Here is a 22,239-nt window from a genome sequence, read left to right on the forward strand (position 1 = left end):
GATGGACCTTTGGTCTGACCCAGTATGGCCATTCTTATGTTCTTATGATGTCTAGTTTCATATGTATTCCAGGATTTGAGATTCTCATTGCTTAGAACCGCCATCCCATTTAAATAACCATAAAATATTCTGTGATATTGATATCACGGTTCATAGAAAGAAACCTGTGAAATGGGCACCCAGCTGGGAAATCGGCTGATGAATATATAGAAAATCGCTGGGTAGCATAACAGAGATAGTGAGGAATCAGAGAGCAGGAAAAAGCCTAGTCATGGGCACCCACCCAGAGGAAGGATGTACTCCAGCAGGACACAGGCCTCCTCAGAGGTACCTCAATAAAGAGTGGGGAAAAGAGGTGTCACGACTGTAAAAAACTTGGTTGTATCTCTCAGAATTGCCCCATCTATCCACTGATGGTGAGAATAGTCCCAGAACAGCTGTCTGTGCTTATGGAGTTAACTTTGTGACTGGTTCAGGCTCTTTGCACACTCAGGAAGATGTAGCTGCATCATTATACCCTATGCATTTTCCCTCTCTCAGAGCAATTGTATCAGGATGCCTATACATTGAGGCAGGTGCTGCATTGGTTAACTGAGGACAGCCCACTCCATCCCATGAGTGATTGGCTCATGCAAGACTCAAGCAGTCTTTACTCTACTGATTACACTTGGTTTTTCTTTTGGGAAACATTTTCAAGCTTTCCTTCTCAACCACGAGGATTAGAAAATGGCTATAGTTTAGGAAATGGAAGCTGAGATTCTCTTGTACTGTCATGATTGCGGGAGCTGAAGCCTGGGACACTGGTTTATAGTCCTTAAATTTTAATCCAGCCTTAAATGCTTTCCTAATACCACATTTCTGTATTCAGAGTTGCTTATGTTGGGACATTGTGTGAACTTGAACTGCCAAGGGATATAGTCTCTATAATTATGTCTGGGTGGACAGGCAGTTGCTGAGGTGATGAAGGAGAGGGGATGTGTGCAGAAGGCAATCTCTCTAATAACATTAAAACAATTGTTTAAAAAGGAACTCAGCTAGCAACATATTTACAGAATCTTTTTTTGAATTCTTCATCCCTAGGAAAAGGGAAACCTCTGATCTCTCCAAAAACCCCTTTAAAGAGATTATGACATTGACACCTTGAATAAATGACAAAATAATCTGATTCCCACATTTAATCAAACATATTCCACCCTACAAATTCCTACCGCAAAAAGTCATCTATAACAAAAAAAAGTCAACCAAAAGAAACACAAAAAAGAAACAAACAAGTAAACAAACAAGTCAGACCTCTCAAACTCCACCCACAATTTTTACCCCCAAAAAGAAGAGAAAGAGAGTTCATGTTCATTAGTGACTTAGCTATGGCTGTTGATATTCTGTGCAACATGCTCAGATAGTATGGCAATATGAGCAGTATAAATCCCAAAGAGATATAGGTGTGTATGTACATTTATGGATAGATATTTAGATTCTGATCTTATTTACACTGGTGTAATTCTAAACTAACTCATTTAACTTCAAAGGAATTAGTCTGGATTTTATGAATTCATAAACAGATTGCACCCTGTGTTCTCAAGGAGACAATTTTGTCATCAGTTGATTATATCCAAGAAGATGCTCAGAATGAAATCTCAATCAAGGAGCAATGATGGACATTTTAATTCTTGGTGAATAAACTCCAGACAATCAGTTTCTTTAATGCAGCTTTGATCTCCTTGTCCTCATGCTGTAGATGATTGGATTCATCACTGGAGGCACTGGAATAGAAAACACCCATCAGGCGATTCATATTTGATACTGAGCTGGAGGTGGGTTTCAGGTAGGCAAAGAAGACAATGCAAAGAAACAAAGAGATCACAATGAGGTGAGGAAGGCAGGTGGAGAAGGCTTTATGCTGGACCTGCTCAGCGGGGATTCTTAGCACGGTTTTCAAGATCTGAACATAAAACACAATTATAAAGACAAAGAAGTTTAAACCTAAAAACACACCAAAGGCAAGAAGCCCAGCTTCACTGAGGTACGAGTCAGAACAGGCGAGCTTGAGCAGCTGGGGGATTTCACAGAAGAACTGGTGGATGACATTTGTCTGGCAGAAGGGTAACCTGAATGTGTTCCCAGTGTGCATTGCAGAGTAGACAATACCACTAATCCAGGCACAGGCTGCCATTTGCACACAAGCTCTCCCGTTCATCACTATCTCATAGTGCCGTGCTTGGCAGATGGCGACATATCGGTCATACGCCATGATGATGAGTAAGGCAAGATCAGTTGAAGAGAAGATTACAAATAGAAACACTTGGGTGACACATCCATGATAAGAAATTACCTTGGTGTTCATGTGGGAATTGACCATGGATTTGGGGATGGTGACGGAGATGGAGCCGAGGTCTAGGATAGACAGATTCATCAGGAAGAAGTACATGAGGGTGTGAAGATGGTGGTCGAGGGCTGTAGCTGAGATGATGAGAAGATTCCCCATCAGGCTTGCCAAGTAAATCATCAGGAACACCACAAAGTGCAAAATCTGCAGCTCCTGAACATCAGAGAATCCCAGGAGAAGGAACTTGGTCAGGGTTGTTTGGTTGGACATTTTTTTCCTCAGTTCATTGTGTGATGGCTGCGGAGGGAAGGACAAAGACAGTGGTGACGATTACAGTGACGGTAGGAGTGGTCCTGATTCCCCACAGCAATATCTCATAATGTGAGTGTCAACAATGCACAGCACTCGTCACTGCTATTTACTAGGAGTGGTGAGTTATCAAACGTGTAAATTGATGTGTCTCGCTTAAAGTCAATGGAGCTATATCAGTTTGCACCATCAAAAGATCTGGCTCAGGATGGGGCTTGAGGCAAACACAAAAAGCTCCTCGTTACGTCCTAAACTGACGTAAATTGATACAGTTCCACTGAGTTCTGAGTAGTTAGGGTTCTTTGCGGCAAGTGGAGATTTGGCCATTTGATTCCAATGGAGCCAGTCTGATTTCCATTAGCTGGGGAGCTGGCCATAAGATGCCCAGGCAGCTATGTCAGTTTTCACTAGATGGGGAATCTGGCTTCATTAACTCCACTGGAGCTACTGCTGATTACCCCAGGAGTGGCTTTTACTCATTGACACCAATGTAGCTGTGGCTGATATTGACCTGCTGGGGATCTAACCTTGTCAAACAGTTTCAAATCTATTTCCTTTGCCTGTGAATCTGAACTGAAGAAATTTTAGTCGCGAAAAAGGGCTTCGTCATGTGGACGGGTCCAGGCTTAAATCGAAATAACACTGCTAAATTCAACCATAAATCGTAGTGTAGACCAGGCCTCAGGTAAGAGCAAGAACAACTGATGCAGGATAGATTTACCCCCACAGGGCTACCAATCTGTAAGTTCTCAAAGGCCTCTAGAAAGGCATCATCGAGCTGTTGAGAGATTTTCAGAAAAGAAAGTGTAAGTTCTCACTGCTTGTTTTAATTTCCCACAACCTCAGGTCAGTTCCTAACCCCACTACACCCCATCCTCGACCATCACTTCTTAATCGTCCATTTATCTGACGTCTTTTCCATTAACCTTGTCCACCGGTGACTCCTCCAACCTGTGGTCGCCTTCTCCACAGGGATGGACAACAAGAGGCCTTCACACTCATCAGTCTTCCTCATGAGCAGTTGGGATTTGGGATCAGCTTCTGGCGTATCCAGCAAAGGTTGAGTCAAAAGGCCCTTGTTGGAACTGTGGCTGATGTAGCGCTTTCTCCACACAAGCCCAACCGTGCTCCATGTTTCCTCTCTGCATTTCCACAATTTCTAAAACATGTGTTCTTGGTAAGAAGTTGACTCTTCTGCCCGGTGCTGGGATTTATGGGATGGTGATGCTGTGCTCTGATTGGCACAATACTTGTATGAGGTGAATTTAACAGATTATTTCTTTTATTTGTCACTTTTACAGTGCAAATATTTGGAACAAAAACAGTAACATGAAGTGAGCACTGTAAACTTTGTATTCTGTGTTGTAATTTAACTCAATATATTTGAAAATGTAGAAAAACATCCAAAATATTTAATAAATCTCAATTGGAATTCTATTGTTTAGCAGTGCAATTAAAACAGTGATTAATCTCCATTAATTTGTTTAATAACAATTTTTCAAGTAATTTGCATGAATTAACTGTTATTAATCAAGTATCAGAGGAGCAGCTGCGTGAGTCTGGATCTGTAAAAGCAGCAAAGAGTCCTGTGGCACCTTATAGACTCAAGATGTATTGGAGCATGAGCTTTCATGCATGCATCCCCATGAAAGCTCTTTGCTATTATTAATCGACAGCCCCAATTTCTAGTCAACACAGTTCAAAGCTCACAGACAACGCATGTCTTGTAGTTATTGTAAATGAGCTATGGACTAAGAACAATTCACAGAAATTCTTTTATATGTAATGCTGAATAATGAATCCTCAAAGAAATCATGAGTTGAAAATCAACATTCATAGACAGAAAAAGGGCAAAATAATTGCCATTGATTATTAATGCTTATCTATCTATCCATCGATCTAGCTTTATAGCCACATATTCTGCTTTTACCTATTGTACATGTAATGTACACAATTATGCACAAACATGATTTATTATTATTACTATTACTAATAATAATTAATAATAACAACAGTCATCTTCTGGGATCTAGACACATTTAGATCCTTGTGTGAGTGAGTGAGTAAGGCAAGAGCAGCTGCATTGAAGACTAAAAAGAGAAAAACTTGGCTGACACATCCAAGATAAGAAATCAATCTGGTGTTGATGAGGGAATTGGTCATGGATTTGGGGATGGTGACAGAGATGGAGCAAAGGTCTATAATGGACAGATTCACCAGGAAGAAATACATGGGGCTGTGGAGATAGTCATCGAGGGCTATGGCTGTGATGATGAGAACATTCCCCATCAGGGCTGCCAGGCAAATCACCAAGAACACAACAAAGTGCAAAATCTACAGCTCCCGAATTTCAGAGAATCTCAGGAGAAGGAATTTGATCAAGGTGATTTGGTTGGATATTTTATTTCTCAGGTCATTCATTGTGTGATGGCTGTGGAGGGAAGGACAAAGACAGTGGGGGGTTACAGTGACAGAGGGAGTGGCCCTGATTCCCTACAGAAATATCTCATAATGTGAGTGTCAATGGTGCACAGCACTCATCACTGCTATTAAGTAGGAGTGGTGAGTTATCACATGAATGTAAATTAGTGCAGCTCCCTTAAAGTCAATGGAGCTGCTTCAGTTTGCACCATCTGAAGATCTGGCTCAGGATGTGGCTTAGTATAATACAGTATGAAGGATGGAGCAAAGCACATACAAACCCAATGATATAGTCAAGATAACTCCCCTATTGCTCCAGACAGCAGGCTGTAAACTTGGATATGAAGCTAAAATACTAAAAAGCTAATGCTGCCTGATTTCCACTTTCCAGGGAAATATTTGCATGGATTCACAAAGCATCCAATTTCCACTGCAACACCACATAGATGGGGTGCCTGCTTACAAAAGGATTTATGGCACCGAATCCCAGCTGCATTTCCATTGCTGTGTGATGAGCGGCTAATAGCATCGCTCAGCTAATTCTATGTTGTGTCATTTCCCTCTGACTTTATGACTGCGCTGTGCAGGTCAGTGGCCATCAGGAGACTTTCTGGTTTTGGTTCTGCCATGGACTTGCTGTGTGACCTTGGGCCAGTCACTTCCCCTCTCTGATCATCTGTTTCTCCTCCCTCCCTTTCTCTGCCTTGTCTACTTAAGTTGTAAACTCTCAGGGGCTTAGGTGTGTCTTGCTATGTGTATGTTCTGTGCAACTGTTAAGAGCATTTCTGTTTAGCAGACATCACTGTGAGACAGAAGATACAGTGCTAGAGCAGGAGAGCTGGGATTAGTCTTATTTCCCTCCTCTATGTCTTTGGGCAGAGACAGTCATTGTCTGGGGGCTTCAACTCTCTGGGTCTCAGTTTAAAGGTGCCTGCATGTATAACACGTATTCTGTGAGTATCAGCTTTGCTGTTTATTCAGTTTTTTCATCCTGCAAATATCCCTTTAAAATAGCAATAAACAGCATTTCAGTAAAGTGAAGAGTTCAAAAGTGTAGTATTATTTGGACAATATCAATGCTGTCACCCTGGTTTAATTCTAAGTTTCCATCCTGGGGAATAGAGAGATTTTCTGTTTAAATTATTTCAAAGGAAAACTGTGTTTTCAAATGAATAAATTTACATGGGAAATCTCTGCTATCCTTAAAAATATTTTTATTGTAAAAAAAAATTAAAAAATTCAGTGAAAATTTCCCCGTTTTCAGAAGTTTTTATTAGCAATTCTTTGGTTCTCAATTAACAAAAACAAAAATGTTTTAGTTTTCACAATTTCCGTGAAAATTGTTTTTTTTCCCTACCGAGGGGGGGAAGTAAATAAGCTATAGAAGTTTAAATTATAGTAAAAGGCTTCAGTTTCAGTTGTAACTCATAGTTCTATTATTACATTTCTCCAGTATATCAATACCCAAACAACTTTAATTGAGATTACAAACATACAATGTTGGTTTTTGTGGAATGTTTTCCAGCCTGTGATGCATCTGGCAGTCCACTGACAGCCTTCTTCAGTCCTTGTCTATCTCTGGACGCATCAATAATGCCTCCCAGCTCTGACACTGATCCTGGCTTGTGCAGGCTTCAAGACAGGCTCACAGCTCAGGACGTAGTGATCAGTGGCATGATGCCTAGTTGAGGCAGCCGGTTTCAAGTGGAGTGCCCCAGGGGTCGGTCCTGGGGCCAGTTTTGTTCAATATGTTCATTAATGATCTGGATGATGGGATGAATTGCACTCAGAAAATTCACGAATGACACTAAGCTGTGGGGAGAGGTAGTTATGCTGGAGGGTAGAGTGACCTAGACAAATTGGAAGATTGGGCCCAAAGAAATCTGATGAGGTTCAACAAGGACAAATGCAGAGTCCTGAATGTAGGACATAAGAATCCCATGCACTGCTACAGGCTGAGGACCAAGTGGCTAGGCAGCAGTTCTCCAGAAAAGGACCTAGGGATTACAGTGGACAAGAAGCTGGATATGAGTCAGCAGTGTGCCCTTGTTGCCAAGAAGGCTAATGGCATATTGGGCTGCATTAGTAGGAACATTAACAACAGCTCGAGAGATGTGATCATTCCCCTCTATTTGGCATTGGTGAGGCCACATCTAGCGTATTGTGTCCAGTTTTGGGCCCTCCACTACAAAAGGATGTGGAAAAATTGGAAAGAGTCCAGCAGAGGGCAATAAAAATGATTAGGGGGTTGGGGCACATGACTTACGAGGAGAGGCTGAGGGAACTGATCTTATTTAGTCAGCAGAAGAGAAGGGTGAATTTGATAGCAGCCTTCAAGTACCTGAAAAAGCATTCAAAAGAGGATGGAGCTAGGCTGTTCTCAGTGATGGCGGACGACAGAACAAGAAGCAATGGCCTCAAGTTGCAGTGGGGGAGGTTTAGATATTAGGAAACACTATTTCACTAGGAGGGTGGTGAAGCACTGGAATGGGTTATCTAGGGAAGTGGCGGAATCTCCATCATTAGAGGTTTTTAAGGTCAGACTTGACAAAGCCCTAGCTGGGATGATTTAGTTGAGGACTGGTCCTGCTTTGAGCAGGGGGTTGGACTAGATGAATTCCTGAGGTCCCTTCCAACCCTGATATTCTATGATTCTATGATTCTATGTATCTGCCCTGGAGCTAAATAGCTGAATCCAGTCTTCAGGGCTGTGAGCTCAGCTCTGATCTCGAATCTGGGATAAATCATCCTGACAACCTGCCTCAGCAGATACTAACTCCCTAGAGGGGGAATACGATCAACATTGGTTCTCACTGAATGGACCTGTGGCTAAAAACAGAGCAGGACTGAGGACCAAAGGGTATCTGAAGGAGATTGCAGAACAAGATATATATTTGAAGCACAGACATGTGACCTACAATACCTCAGAACATGATGGCACCACAGCCCCAGCTGGCCTGGAATAGCCTGTTCCTTCATAAACAGCTCTGAAAGAGCAGTTTTACACACACACGCATGCACGCACGCACACCATGTTCCATCAGCCACTCTTGAGATGCAGCCACTAGAGGATCCCACAGTTGGGTATTAAGAGGTACCCAGAGGCAAACATTAAAAGATGAGTGCAATCTCCTAAACTGGTGTAAATTGATACAGTTCCACTGAGTTCTGAGTAGTTAGGGCTGTTCACGCCAAGTGGAGATGTGGCCCTTTGATTTCATTGGCTCTACACTGATTTCTATTAGCTAGGGATCTGACCTTAGACCGCTATGGAGCGATGTCAGTTTTGGCCAGCTGGAAATATGGCATCAATAACTCCACTTGGCCTATGTCTGATTTATATCAGCTGGCCCATTTCACAGTTACTAATCCATATTCTTTGCCTCTGAATCTGAAATGAAGATGAGATAAAAGTTCCAAAACAGTCTTCACTTTCTTAATAATTTGAGCTGTGGATTAATTTAAAAAGTGCAATTTTTAATGGCTAAGGAGAGAGTCAACCCACTGAGGACAAACATTTAGAGGAATTCAGTGTTGCTAAGATTTTCTGTATCTGATGAGAATTTCTATTGGGATGAATGGACCAGCTTCTTTCTTTCTTAGCCACTATATATTTCCTTCCTGCAGACACCACTAAAATAAAAAGCTCATTAGGCTGCAGGTACAATACTTCATGACATCTTAAAGCTATTTAATTCACACTAGTTGTAGGTATGCCAGAGAAACTGAACAAATACGAAGGGTCAGATCACCATTTGGTGCAAATCAAGTGGAGCTCCATTGTATGTCTCCAATTTGTGTAGATCTGCCATGGTACAGTTAGAGTCAATAAGGCCAAATCTCCAGATGGTATGAATTTGATTGTGCTATGCAGCTATTCCAGTTGATGTGATCTGAGTATCTGTACCATGATGCCTAGTTTAATGTTTGTTCAGGTATTTCTGATTCTCATAGCTTAGAACCATGATGGCATTTTAATAACCATCCAACATTCTAAGATCGTGAGATCATGGTTCATAGACAGAAACCTGTGAGATGGGCACTCAGCTGGGAAGTTGACAGCTCAATATGCAGACAGTAGATCTGTGGCCGCTAGGTAATGTAACAAGGATGGTGAGGGCAGGGCCGGCTCTAGCCATTTCGCCACCCCAAGCACGGTGGCATGCCGCAGAGGCGCTCTGCTGCTCGCTGGTCCCGCGACTCCGGTGGATCTCCAGCAGGCGTGCCTGCGGCTGCTCCACTGGAGCCGTGGAACCAGCGGACCCTCCGCAGGCATGCCTGTGAGAGGGCCACCGGAGCCGCCTGCTGCCCTCCCAGCAAGCAGCAGAGCACCCCCCACGGCATGCCACCCCAAGCACGCGCTTGGCGTGCTGGGGCTTGGAGCCGGAACTGGGTGAGGGATCAGAGACAAGGAAAAGGCCCAATCCAAGACACCCACTTAGAGCAAAGACCTACACCTGCAAGAGGGAAGCCACCTCAGAGGCACACCAGGAGAGAGTGGGGCGAAATAATGTCATGTCTGTAAAAAAATAGGTTGTATCTCCCAGAATTGCTCCATCTGTCCACTGATGGTGAGAGCGATCCTGGAGCAGCAGCCTGTACCGCAACCTTATGGAGTTATCTTTGTGACTGGTTTAGGCTCTCTGCAGACTCAGGCAGGTGTTGTATTGGTTAACTCAAAACAGCTCCCTCCTCTCCATGAGTGATTGGATCATGCAAGACTCAGAGGGATGTTGCTCTACTGGTTATGCTTGGCTTTTGTCTTAGTCTCGGGTAACATTTTCAAATTTTCCTTCTCAACTACGAAGACTAGGAAATTGTGACAGTTTAGAAAATGGAAGCTGAGCTTCTACTGTAATGCCGTGGCTCCTGCATCTGAGACCCTAGACACTGATTAATAGTGTATAATCATTAATCCAGCTGCAAAGGCTTTTTAATATCACATTGCCATATACATAGTTGCTGTAGTTTATGTTGGGATATTGTGTGAACTTGAACTGGCAAGGAACATGGTCTCTATAATGTTGTCTGGGTGGAGAGGCAGTTGCTGAGATGATGAAGAAGAGAGGACGTGTTCATAAGGCAATCTCTCTATTGACATGATCAGTGATCTGACAAAATTTTGACGATCCTCTGTCAAAATGTATTCACATGGACATAGATGTCTACTCGGAGCCTGAGTGGTGGTGGGGTGAGCATATTTCAGGACTGAGGCCTAAGAGTGGATAAGGAAATTGTAGTCATGATCTTGGGTTTGAAATTTTCTGACAATATGTTTTGGTAATCAGAAAATGCTGATTCATCAAAACTAGAACTTTACTGCAGGAAAGGGTTGGGTTTGATGAGCCTCCTAATCTGATTTTTTAGAAAATTCACATTTGTTCAAATGTCCAGGTGGAACATTTTCCAGTCTGAAAAGGTTTTCATTTGGAAATTTCAGTTAATTTATACTAAAGAGATGGTGAAAAAAAATTAAAGAGTCAAAATGAAAATGAAGCTTTGCCCTACAGCATGGAGCACAGGTCGCCTGCTAGGATCACCTCAACATGGCCCAGCTGATCAGTCCCCTATCTTTGCCAGGAACAAGGGCACAGGTGGGACTACAGTGTTGCTGGTTTTCGGCCTGTGGCTCACAACAGTATAGTCTGCTGAGGACTGAAATGCTTTGGTTTAAATAAAGATGTATGGCATCTGGGCTACCAGGACAGTGAGCACAATCAAGGCCAGGAATCCCCATGTATATTAGGCAGCCTGTAACTGGATGCAGACATGAGTGCTCATGATGTTGGCATATTACAGCAGGTGGAAGATGGCCACATAGTGTTTGAAGGACATGACAGCAAAGAGGATGAACTCAGTGGATCCCCCCAGGAAGTGGAAGCAGGCCTGGGCAATGCAGCGAGAGAGGGTGGTGGTTTGGTGCTTCTGAAAATTAGGTTTTTAGTGGTGGGTGAAAGGGCTCAAAAGCCGCAGAAAAGTTCTCCCCCACCACATTACCTGGACAATGTGCTTCAGCTCTGAGCTGGTGCGGTTTCTTCAAGGGGAAAAGGTAGCTACAGTCTAGTCCCCGTGTTTATACATACCTTAGCATCCTCGAAGATACCACCAGGAATGGTTAGGATTATCAGCACCTGACCCTTTTAACTGGAGATGGACCTGATGCTCTTGAGTTAGTAGTGCTTCTTTATCAACATCTAAAAACTGCCCAAAACCGGAAAAAAATGTTTTTTCTTCTGGATTTTCTGTCTTTCAAAGAAAAACCAAATATTTTTGAGGAAAGAGGACCGATTGGGAAATGGAATTTCCACCCCCCCAAAAAAAATTGATGGAAAAAAGAGGATATCCCACCAGTTCTTTCCAACTATTACCAATGATGAATCAATCATCTATAACATGAGGAACAAGGACATCAAAGCTGCATTGAGGAGACTAACTGGGGGGGATTTTATTCACCAAGAATTAATTGTCTGTCTTTGTCCAATAAATACTCTTTCAGTTTGTGTCTCCCAGTCCATGTTAGTTACTTCCATGACAACACAGTTTATACACAAATGGGCCAGATTCTGCTTTCAGTTTCACCAATGCAAATCCAGATTAACTCCACTGATGTTAATGCAGTTGGGCTGGTTTACTTCAGCAGAAGATCTGTCCCAATCTTGGAGTTAAACTGGTGTGCATTTGCGGGAGGGAAAAATCAAGCTTTCATTCTGTGCCCAAGCAATGCCTATTAAACTGCTTTGCCACTTATACCTGTTCCAAGGCCATTAGAAAGCCCGGATGGAAGCGTCTTTCCCTTCTGTGTAAAAATCAGGAGTGGATCAAAGGAATCAGATTGGTTTTTGGTTGTTACTTCCAGGTTCTTTGCGGTGTACCTTGCAGTTACCATTAAGTCTTAGGTAAACAAGATCTAAAGAGCAAGCAGTAGGCCATTTATCTGCGCCAAGGTCACAAACATACTTGCTCATATGTATGCTGCCCGTTGAAACAAATGTCTAAATCCCAATTATTATGGTTAAATGTTTAGCTGAACCTCTGCTCCCTGCTCCTGTCTCTGAGTTCACATCCTGAGGTCTCAGCTTTGCACCTGTCCCTCTCTAAGGGTGGAATAGCGTGATTCATCCCCTCTCATACTGGGTACCAGGCTATAGCAATTTGTGTGCCAACGATATTTTTCCAACCAGGTTTGGTACCTGGAATTCTTCCCATAGGAGCTGTGACCAGTAGTAAGTTGAGTGACTAGCCGGGCTTTTCCATACAACTTAAGATTTATTTACCACTGCAGGAATAAAGCATAACATAAGAGAAAATATGAGCAATTCCAGATCTATCATTGCAGTAGTTTGGTAGGATAAAAAACTGGCTTTATTACTTGTTTTTAGGAAACATTGCAATAGCTTTTTCTCCAAATACCTCTTCACCATAGCAAGAAGAATGCAGTATTTATTTATTGAAATAAAAAAAGATAATACTCATAATTATATAATGATCTTTGTGCGCTAACACATTAAAAATAAGACAATAAAACTCCCACCAACATTAAAATAATAATTTGAACAGCAACTCAGCTATCCAGACATACACAGAAACTTTGCTTCAATTCTTTGTCATTGGGGAAAGGAAAACTTCAAGTCTTTCAGAAAACTGCTTCAAAGATATTATGACATTGACACCTTCAAAAGATGATAAAATTAACAGATACACCCATTTAATCAAACATATTCCACCCTGTAAATTCCTATCCTCCAAAAGTCACCTGGAACAAAGAAACAAGTCAACCAATGAATCAATAAAATGAAACAACATGAAAAAGAAAGAATCAAGGAAACAAACAAGCCATTTGTCTCATACCCCAACTACAATTTCTATCCCAAAAAAGCAGAAGGGCCAGAAAGTTCATGAAGTCCAGGAGTGACCTAGCTATGGTTGTTGATATCCTGTGCAGCATGAATGATGATGGTAGGAGTATAAATCCCTAAGACAGATAGATAGGTGTGTATGTACAGTTATGGATAAATATTTAGATTCTGATTTTATTTACACTGATGTAATCTAAACGAACTCATTTGACTTCAATGGAGTTAATCTGGATTTCATGAGTTCCTAAACAGATTGGAACCTATGTTCTCAAGGAGACAATTTCATCATCGGTTCACTATATCCATAAAGAAGCTCAGAATGAAATCACAGTCAAGGTACAATAACAGACACTTTAATTCTTGGTGAATAACCTCCACACAATCAGTTTCTTCAGTGCAGCTTTGATCTCCTTGTTTCTCATGCTGTAGATGATCGGATTCATCACTGGAGGCATGACAGCATAGAGAACACCCACTAAGAGATCTACATTAGATGCTGAGCTGGAGGTGAATTTCAGATAGTCAAACATGGCAGTGAAAAGTAACAAGGATATCACAGTGAGGTGATGAAGGCAGGTGGAGAAGGCTTTATTTCGGCCCTGCTCAGAGGGGATTCTAAGCACAGTTTTGAAGATATGAACATAAGACATAATAATAAAAACAAAGCAGTTTAAGCCTAAAAACACACTAAAGGCAAGAAGTGCAACTTCACTGAGGTACCAGTCAGAGCAGGCGATCTTGAGTAGCTGGGGGATTTCACAGAAGAACTGATTGATGACATTGGACTGGCAGAAGGGTAAACTGAAGGTGTTCCCAGTGTGCAGGGCAGAGTAGACAATACCAGTAATCCAGGCACTGGCTGCCATTTGGACACAAGCTTTCCTGTTCATTACTCTCTCATAGCGCAGTGGTTGGCAAATGGCGACATATCGATCATACGCCATGATGGTGAGTAAGGCAAGATCAGCTGCAATGAAGACTACGAAGAGAAAGATTTGGGCGACACATTCAGGATAAGAAATCACCCTGGTGTTCATGAGGGAATTGATCATGGATTTGGGGATGGTGACAGAGATGGAACCGAGGTCTATGATTGACAGATTTGCCAGGAAGAAGTACATGGGGGTGTGAAGATGGTGGTTGAGGGCTACGGCTGTGATGATGAGAAGATTCCCCATCAGGGCTGCCAGGTAAATCACTAGAAACATCATAAAGTGCAAAATTTGCAGCTCCCGAACATTAGAAAATCCCAGGAGAAGGAACTCGGTCACCGTGGTTCGATTGGACATTTTCTTTTTCAGTTCACTGTGTGATAGCTGTGGAGGGAAGGACAAAGACAGTGGGGATTACACTGACAGCGGGAGTGGCCCTGTTTCCCTTCAGCAGTGTCTCATGATTTGCGTGTCAATGATGCACAGCACTCGTCGCTGCTATTAACTAGGAGTGATGACTTATCACATGAATGTAAATTGGTGCAGCTCTCTTAAAATCAATGAAGCTGCATCAGTTAGCACCATCTGAAGATCTAACTCAGGATATGACTTGACAAAATGCCATATGAAGGATAGTGTAAAGTACAATCCCAATGCAACAATTCTAGATAAGCTGGAACCCCTCTTGCTACAAATAAGAGGCTCTGGACTTGGGAATGAAATTAAAATGTTAAAATGTCAACACTGTCTGATATCCACTTTCCAGGAAAATATGTCATACAGTAACTCAGTATCCTGCATGACATCTCGTCTGTAATGATTCCCTTGCAACACCACATAGCCAGCTTTCTGCCTGCTTACGTATAGATTTGTGACACAGGATCTCATTTCCATCTCTATGTACTGATGGGCTAGTAGCATTGCTCAGCTACCTCGCTGCTGCATTGTTTACCTCTGTCAGTTTAAGGCTGTGCAGGTCACTGGCCATCAGGAGACTTGGATTCTATTCTTGTCTCTGCCACTGATCTGCTGTGTGATCTTGGGCCAGTCACTTCCCCGCCCTGTGCCTCTATTTCCCCTTCATCCCTTTATCTGCCTTGTCTACTAGGACTGTTGGTTCTGTGAGGGACGAGCTTTGTCTTATTAGGTGTATGTTCAGTGACCTCATTTACAGCATTTGTGTTTAGCCAGCAGCAGTGTGGGACAAGGATACAGTGCTAGAGCAGAATATTTTGGTTCTAATCCCATTCACCTCCTTTATGTCCTTGGCATGGATAAGAGAGTGTCTTTGGTGGGGGGTTTCAATTCTCTGTTCTCCATCTAAGGCGCTAGTATGTTTAACATCTATGGGCTCATCTGTGGGCTACCAACTATCAAACTTACTCATTTTTATAAAAGCAGCAAAGAATCCTGTGGCACCTTATAGACTAACAGACGTTTTGGAGCATGAGCTTTCGTGGGTGAATACCCACTTCATCAGATGCATCTGATGAAGTGGGTATTCACCCACGAAAGCTCATGCTCCAAAACGTCTGTTAGTCTATAAGGTGCCACAGGATTCTTTGCTGCTTTTACAGATCCAGACTAACACGGCTACCCCTCTGATACTTGACACTCATTTTTATGAATCAACAAGTATCCCTTTGAAACGGAAATAAACAAAGTTGCAATAGTGTGACTGGGTGCAGCTTTTATTATTATTGGACAATATCAATGTTCCCATCCTGGCTTACATCTAAGTTCCCAGTCTGGGGTATTCAGACATTTTCTATTAAAATTATTTCAAAGGAAACCTGAGTTTTCAACTAAAGAAATATTCTGGGGAATTTTGTTATTCCTGAAACAGAACCTATGTATTGCAAAACTCTTTTTTTCCCTTAATTTACATGAAAATGTTTCAGTTTCCAGCAGTTTTCCTGACATTGTCTGGTTCTCAATGAACACACACACACAAAAATTTCTATGAAAATTTCTATGAAAAATCAAATGTTTTCTGCTGTGAAAAAAACAAGCCACCTATGAGCAGCTCTAAAGGTTTGATTAAATCATATTAAGATTCTTAAAGAGTTCCAGTTGTAACCCATAGAGCTATGATGAAATTTGCCCAGCATATTAACAGTTGAACATGTTTAACTGAAATAATAAACTTACAGCTCTGGTCTTTGTGGAATGTTTCCCAGCCTGTGCTGAATTGGACACTTCACCACCAGGGTTCTTCAGTCATTGCCTATCTCTGTATCTGCCAATAACACCCCATCTCTGTATTATCCAGCAGCAGTTTCCCTGTCACTTCACCATATTTCCTGAGTTGCTGAGTCTTTCAGCAGTTCCTAGAAGACAAGAATCCCCTTCACAGATAGACACTCCCTGCTTCCCTCCTTGGACTGGCTTGGCTGAGAGGTGAAGGTCTAAATAGGATGGGGGCAGGAAGCCCCACCCAGCTGTGAAACTGATTCCAGCTTCTGCAGGCTTCAAACATGGTCACAACCCAGGATGTGCTTGTTCTGGGGCTAAATAGCTGACTCCTGTCTCTGGGGCTGTGAGCCCAGCTCTGATCTCACCTTAGGAGCAAACCACCATGATAAGCTGCCCTTGCTCAACGTAACCACCCAGAGAGGGAACACAATATGCCCTGGATCTCAGGTGGTGGCAGCACCCTGAAAAGATGCTAGACTAAAAACAATGCAGGGCTGAGGCCCAAAGGGTGTCTGAAGGAGATTACAGAATAAACTATATATTTATAGCACAGACATGTGACTTACAATAGCTCAGAGCCCAGTGGCATCAGAGCCCCCGCTGGCCTGGAGGAGCCTGTTCCTTCATTAACTCCACATAATCAGCTCTGCAAGAGCAGAGATGTTTTTCTCCTGCTTTGCATCAGCAGCTCTTGGGATGCAGCCACCACAGGAACTCACAGCTCAGGCTGCCCTGGCTGTTTGATGTTGGCCTCTAAGAAGCAGCCAGAGGCAAACATTAAAAGCTTCTACCTATGTCCTAAACTGATGTAAACTGATACAGTTCCACTGAGTTCTGAGTAGTTAGGGCTGTTTATGCCAAGTCAAGATTTGGCCATTTGATTCCAGTGGAGTTAGTCTGATTTCCATTAGCTGGGGATCTGGCCCTAAGGTGCCCAGGCAGCTATATCAGTTTTCACCAGCTGGGGAATCTGGTCTCATTAACTCCAGTGGAGCTACTGCTGATTTACACCAGCTGTGGTTCTTGCCCACTGACACAAATTTAGCTATGGCTGATATTGACCTGTTGGGGATCTCACCTTGTTAAACAGTTTCAGATCCATTTCCTTTCCCTGTGAATCTGAACTGAAGATGAGGCAGTAGGTTAATGTTGAGCTGTTGTGTGAACTTGAATGGTCAAAGGAAGTGGTCTCTATATTTGTATCTGGGAGGAGAGGAAGTTGATGAGATCACAATGGATAGGAGATGGGTCCATAAGGCATCTCTCTATTGATATGGTCAGGGATCTGAGAAAAAGTTGAGAGCCTCCGGTCAAAGGGCATTCACATGAACATAGAAGTCTGCCGGTGGGAGAGAGTGACAGGTTTCAGGGTTGGGGCCTAAGAGAGAAGGAAAAAATTGTAGTCAGTGGGCTGATTATGACCTCGAGTTGGAAATTTTCTCACAATATGGTTTTGTTCATCAGAAAATGATGATTCATGGAAACTCTGTTCGCAGCAAAGGGTTGGTTGGTTTTGATGAATATTCTAATTTGATTTCTTTTAAAAGGTTCAAATTTGTTAAAATGTCCAGTTTTGACATTTTTCAATTTGAAAAAAAAAATCATTTGAAAATTTCAGTTAATTCATTCTAAAGAAAAGTGAAAAATAAAGGGTCAAAATCAAAATGAAACTTTGCCCTGGAGCATGGGGCGCAGGTCGCCTGCTAGGATCACATGGATGTACTCCAGCTGATTAGTTCCCTGTCCTTGCCAGGGCCTAGGGCACAGGTGAGACCTCAGTCTGCCAAGGTCTAGGCCTCTGGCTCACAACAATGCAGTCTGCTTAGGACTGAAATCTATTAGTTTAATTGAAGTCATTGGGCTCAACACAGGGGTAACTGAGTGGGATTCAATGGTCGGTGATAAAAAGAATTTCTGACTCGGTGCTTGCATCATTCCTCCTGGCCTAAAATTCTATGAAACTATAAAAATTATGGAAGGTAAATGTTTTCTTTTGACTCAATCTGCTTTTTTTTAATTTTTTTTTTTTTTGTTGCTTTCAGGTTATCTGTTTGAAAAATAATTCAATTTTCCCATATGGGAAAATATTTCAGATTTCTTGAAAAGCCTCACAAGATGAGAAACTCCCTTTCCCAACAAGTTCTACTCTTCAACTTCTCTCCTTTCAATAACCCACTAAAAGGTTATTATCTTAGCGGCTAGGAGCTGCAGGGAGATAGCAGCTTTTGGCTTTAATACAGGGATTCTGCTAAGTCAATATACACTTACAAACATAATAATATTTACTGATAAATAACCAGTTATGTGCAATTTGAAACATACACACAGCAATGTACACTCACAAAACACACACACTCACACAGCACTTTGTGCTGGTAAACACACAATATTGTCATTCAGAAGCAATCATACACAAATGAAGGCTCAGAAATTCACTCACAGACCCTAACGAGTGCTGATAAAGCACACGTTCATGTATGTTTCACACATGCACCTTTACATATACCACTAAGTATATAACTAACAGACTTCTACAGTTTAAGAACACTTTTTAACTACTGGATTCTGGGAAACTCTCACGGGAGAGTGCATCAGCTACTTTGTTAGAAGCTCCTGAGATGTGCTGAATTTCACACATGATGTTATACATTCATAACTTCACACAGTGATTCACAGCCAGAAACACACATTCTCAAAGAGATGCAGATCAGTGTAAAAACTCAATTGCATATTGATTTCCCAGGAGCACATTCAAAAGCACACCTACTCACACAATACTGTTCCCTAGTAGATACACACTCAAGGAAATGACTCTGATGAACATAGAATGTAATCTTAAAAATGAACACGAAGACCTGGTCTGTACTAGAAATGTTTTACCACCAGACGAGTGTCGGTTTGGATCTGTGATTTTGGGAGTGATATTTTTATACCAGGATAAAGTAAAATTTTAAGCAATTTTATTAGTGCAATTAGTAAAGACACAAAAGCTCCCAGTCAAATAAAATTGCAGCAGTAATATAAGATTAAGCTGATACTTAGTATCATTCCTTACATAGAATCACACTGTTTCCTGGGGATTTGGTGGTTAGAGACAAGCGGTCATCTCTTCTGTCCCTGGCCTGCAAAACGAGTCCAATGGTCCAGATCTCCCCCTTACGTTGGGGCATGGGCGAGTAGAGGGTCCGATAGTTACCATATATATTCACAGATATGCCCAACTCCTTTGCCCATATATAAGTTCCTCACCCTAATAATCTTGGGGGTCCTCATCCTATCAGTTCATATTTTAATTATTTTCATTTATTATCATATTGGTCAACATCCAAGTCCAGTATCAGTTCAATGTTTCTGTGGTTACCTGATGTCATTTTATACCAATATCCCCCATAAGAACAATGTTCCCAGTTTTCCAAATCTCAGAGTCATTGTGGGGCTACTTACTTAAGCTAAGGCTCATAGATGTCAAAGCCTTCTGCTAACAGGTTCACATGATATAGGCCTGTAGGTTCCTTTTGTTCCTGCTGAATACAATGCTAAGCTAGCTCTTTGGGCTACATCATCAACTGAGGATGAGTATGGTCTTGGATCTCAATTTTATGGAGTTAACTTTGCAAGTGGATCAGGCTATATGAAGACTCAGGCAGGTGTCATCATCAGTTTCACTCAAAGCAGTCTAATCCCCTCAACGTCCTTGGCTCAGGCTCTCTGCTCATCTCCATGGGCTCTCCCACCTCCCTCCTTGGAAGGAAACTTGCCCATTCTTAGCTCCCCACCTAAAGGGCTCATATGTGGGGCAGGGAGGGAGCTACAGATGCTCCCAAAATGGCAACCCCTCCCTAAGCCTTGCTCACACAAGGGGATGTATGGAGAGTGGTCCACATCTTTAGATGGACACAGACCCCCCAGATGCTGGCACACGTGGGGGGCAGCAAGAAGGGCTCAGACACTCGAGAGTGAAAAGGCCCTCCAATCCCAGCTCATATGAGTGGGGCAGGGAGGGGGCAAAGACCTGCTTAGAGGGGCAAGAGACCCCTAGATTTGGGCACACACATGAGAGGGGAGCATGTGGGGCTGACAGGTTCCCCTGCCCTTTTTTTCACTCAGTCCCCCTCCTACTCACTCCACATCCCCCTACCCATTCTCTCATCTCCCCACACCCCCTAACACTCACACCTTCCTCATCTGAGCCCCCAACCTCTCTTCCCTCCACTACCAACCATCATCACTTATTGCCCTCCCCATTCCTCCCTGCCTTTGCTGCAGCAAAGTTTAAAACAATCCGAGCAACCATTCGGATTTTAGGCCACTTACAAGAGTAGAGCTTTAAAACAATAAAAAATAGAGAGAATGGTGTCTGTTACAGATATCCTCCTATTCCATTTTGTTTCTTATAGCTGTTCTCATACTCCATTTTGTTTTTGTTCTCCTCCTGTGGCCGCCCTTCCCAGGCTGTTAAGTTTTTTACCAGGGCCACTGCCCTTCTCAAAGGGATGGCCACTTGTGCTGCGTGCTAAGTGGGACCACTGCCCTGTTCAAAGGGTTAGTCTTGTTATCACCTTTTGAACCTGGGCTTGGTATAGGGCAGGCAATGTCCAGAGCTGCAAGACCTATTGTGTTTTTAAGATCCTGGGCATGAGTCATAGGCCTCATGTGCTTTTGAGTCACCTACTGCACAGGACTCTGCCCAGGCATGTCTCTGTGCTCACCTGCAGTTTTTTTCCCTGTGCCTCCTCCCCTGTGACAAAGGGAGCCTATCAGGATTACTGGCGGGAAACTGCCTAAATTTGCCTTTAAAAACAGACATTTTTGAAACAAACATCAGAAAGGTTCCTGCATTGCTGCCTGGTCTGATCAACCAGGGGTTTTGGGGGGTCCTTTCTCTGCTCTTGTTTTATTTTTGCGCATACCCCCGATTTTTAACCCCCCCCACGAAGAACGAATTGCTGCCTGAGAGATCTCCTGATTATCCAGACCGTACCGAGCCCTCCTTGCTTCTTCTGATGTTGCTGCTGCTTCTGCCTTTGCTGCTGCCTTGGGGACTGGTAAGAATCCCTCTGTGAAACTTTCCATACTTTTATTTTATTACTTTAGCTGCTGGCTCTGTTTCCCTAGCACACAGACTCAAGCTAAGCCTTAGTCTGTGTCTTAAAACCTCTCTTTAACTCCGTGGCGCTTTGCTGCTAAAAATAAGCTTGTACCACTGCTAAGCTCTGCTCCCTGCTTTCAGCTGTATCCACTGCTGCAGCCATCATCCCTTGGCTTCCTTGGGTGGCTGCCTTGGGAGCTGTATCCTGGGCACATACCACTCTGCCCTCTGTAACTTCCCCATAGCATAAGGTGCACAGTAGGTTTTGCTTTTTAGTTTAATAGGTCAAAGTTTGCTAAGATTGTACAGCTTGTAAGTTTCACCTGCCTTTTTATAGTTTCCTGTTTTGTTGCTCTGTATAGTTGCCTATATAAAGTTAAGTTGCTTATTGACTGTACTGTATCCCATTGTGCTGAACCCCACTTACTGTACCCCACTGTTAAAACTCCCTACACTGTTCAGTAAGAACACCCTCCCATCATTGTCTATTGTAAACACCTATTACACCCCTCCCATCACATTTCATCGTTAAATTCCCACCACTTCCTTTTCCCTTTAATAAAGAAATTAATTGGCACCCCACCTGTGTGGTAATTGCTCCCCAAGATCCCATATACCTGCAGGCAGGGACAAATGGAAACTCTCTCGATGTTTAGTTCTGTATTGGGGTGCACGTCCTGTAAAAAGTGAACATTCCTGTTCTTAAATGTCCTTCTAAATTTGGATATACCAAAGAGTTAACGGGGGCCATGCACTGACTTGGGTAAAACTCGACAAATTGAAACCATTTTGACTTGTATCACGTCCAAAGTTTGAGCTGAAGCGCTGTGCAAGAATAAACAAACTTTTGAGAAAAGGGTTATTTTATTCCAGAGCTGATATCTCTCCAAAGTCCAGCTCAACTGACTCCAAATCTGGAACACTACCCTTACCCGGAACCCTCCCAAGGCACACCAAACTTCAAAGGAATCCAAGTTAGCATGTTGATGTTAGAGATCTTAGAAAGGGTGACCTTGAAACAGTAATTATGATGCAAGTTGGTAAGACAACTCCCACATTTTCATGCTTTCCGTATGTGTATATATATCTCCTCAATATATGTTCCATTCCGTG

At 42.6% G+C, this 22,239-nt stretch overlaps 2 protein-coding genes across 2 annotated transcripts; both read right to left on the reverse strand.

Moving 5' to 3' along the window:
• Positions 1–1,660: 1,660 nt before the first annotated feature.
• On the reverse strand, positions 1,661–2,482 carry LOC127030823 (olfactory receptor 14C36-like). Its single transcript, XM_050917550.1, has one exon. The coding sequence runs from the start codon at positions 2,480–2,482 to the stop codon at positions 1,661–1,663; it is 822 nt and encodes a 273-aa protein (XP_050773507.1).
• A 10,780-nt stretch (positions 2,483–13,262) lies between these two features.
• LOC127031329 (olfactory receptor 14C36-like) lies at positions 13,263–14,216 on the reverse strand. The gene has a single exon (XM_050918076.1). The coding sequence runs from the start codon at positions 14,196–14,198 to the stop codon at positions 13,263–13,265; it is 936 nt and encodes a 311-aa protein (XP_050774033.1). The 5' UTR covers positions 14,199–14,216.
• Positions 14,217–22,239: the final 8,023 nt, after the last annotated feature.

This window comes from Gopherus flavomarginatus, chromosome 11 (assembly GCF_025201925.1).
Source record: "Gopherus flavomarginatus isolate rGopFla2 chromosome 11, rGopFla2.mat.asm, whole genome shotgun sequence".
Lineage (NCBI taxonomy): Eukaryota > Metazoa > Chordata > Testudines > Testudinidae > Gopherus > Gopherus flavomarginatus.

Excerpts from the sequence above, each read along its gene's own strand:
- LOC127030823 (XM_050917550.1), bottom strand. The coding sequence starts at position 2,482 with ATGGGGAATCTTCTCATCATCTCAGCTACAGCCCTCGACCACCATCTT.
- LOC127031329 (XM_050918076.1), bottom strand. The coding sequence starts at position 14,198 with ATGTCCAATCGAACCACGGTGACCGAGTTCCTTCTCCTGGGATTTTCT.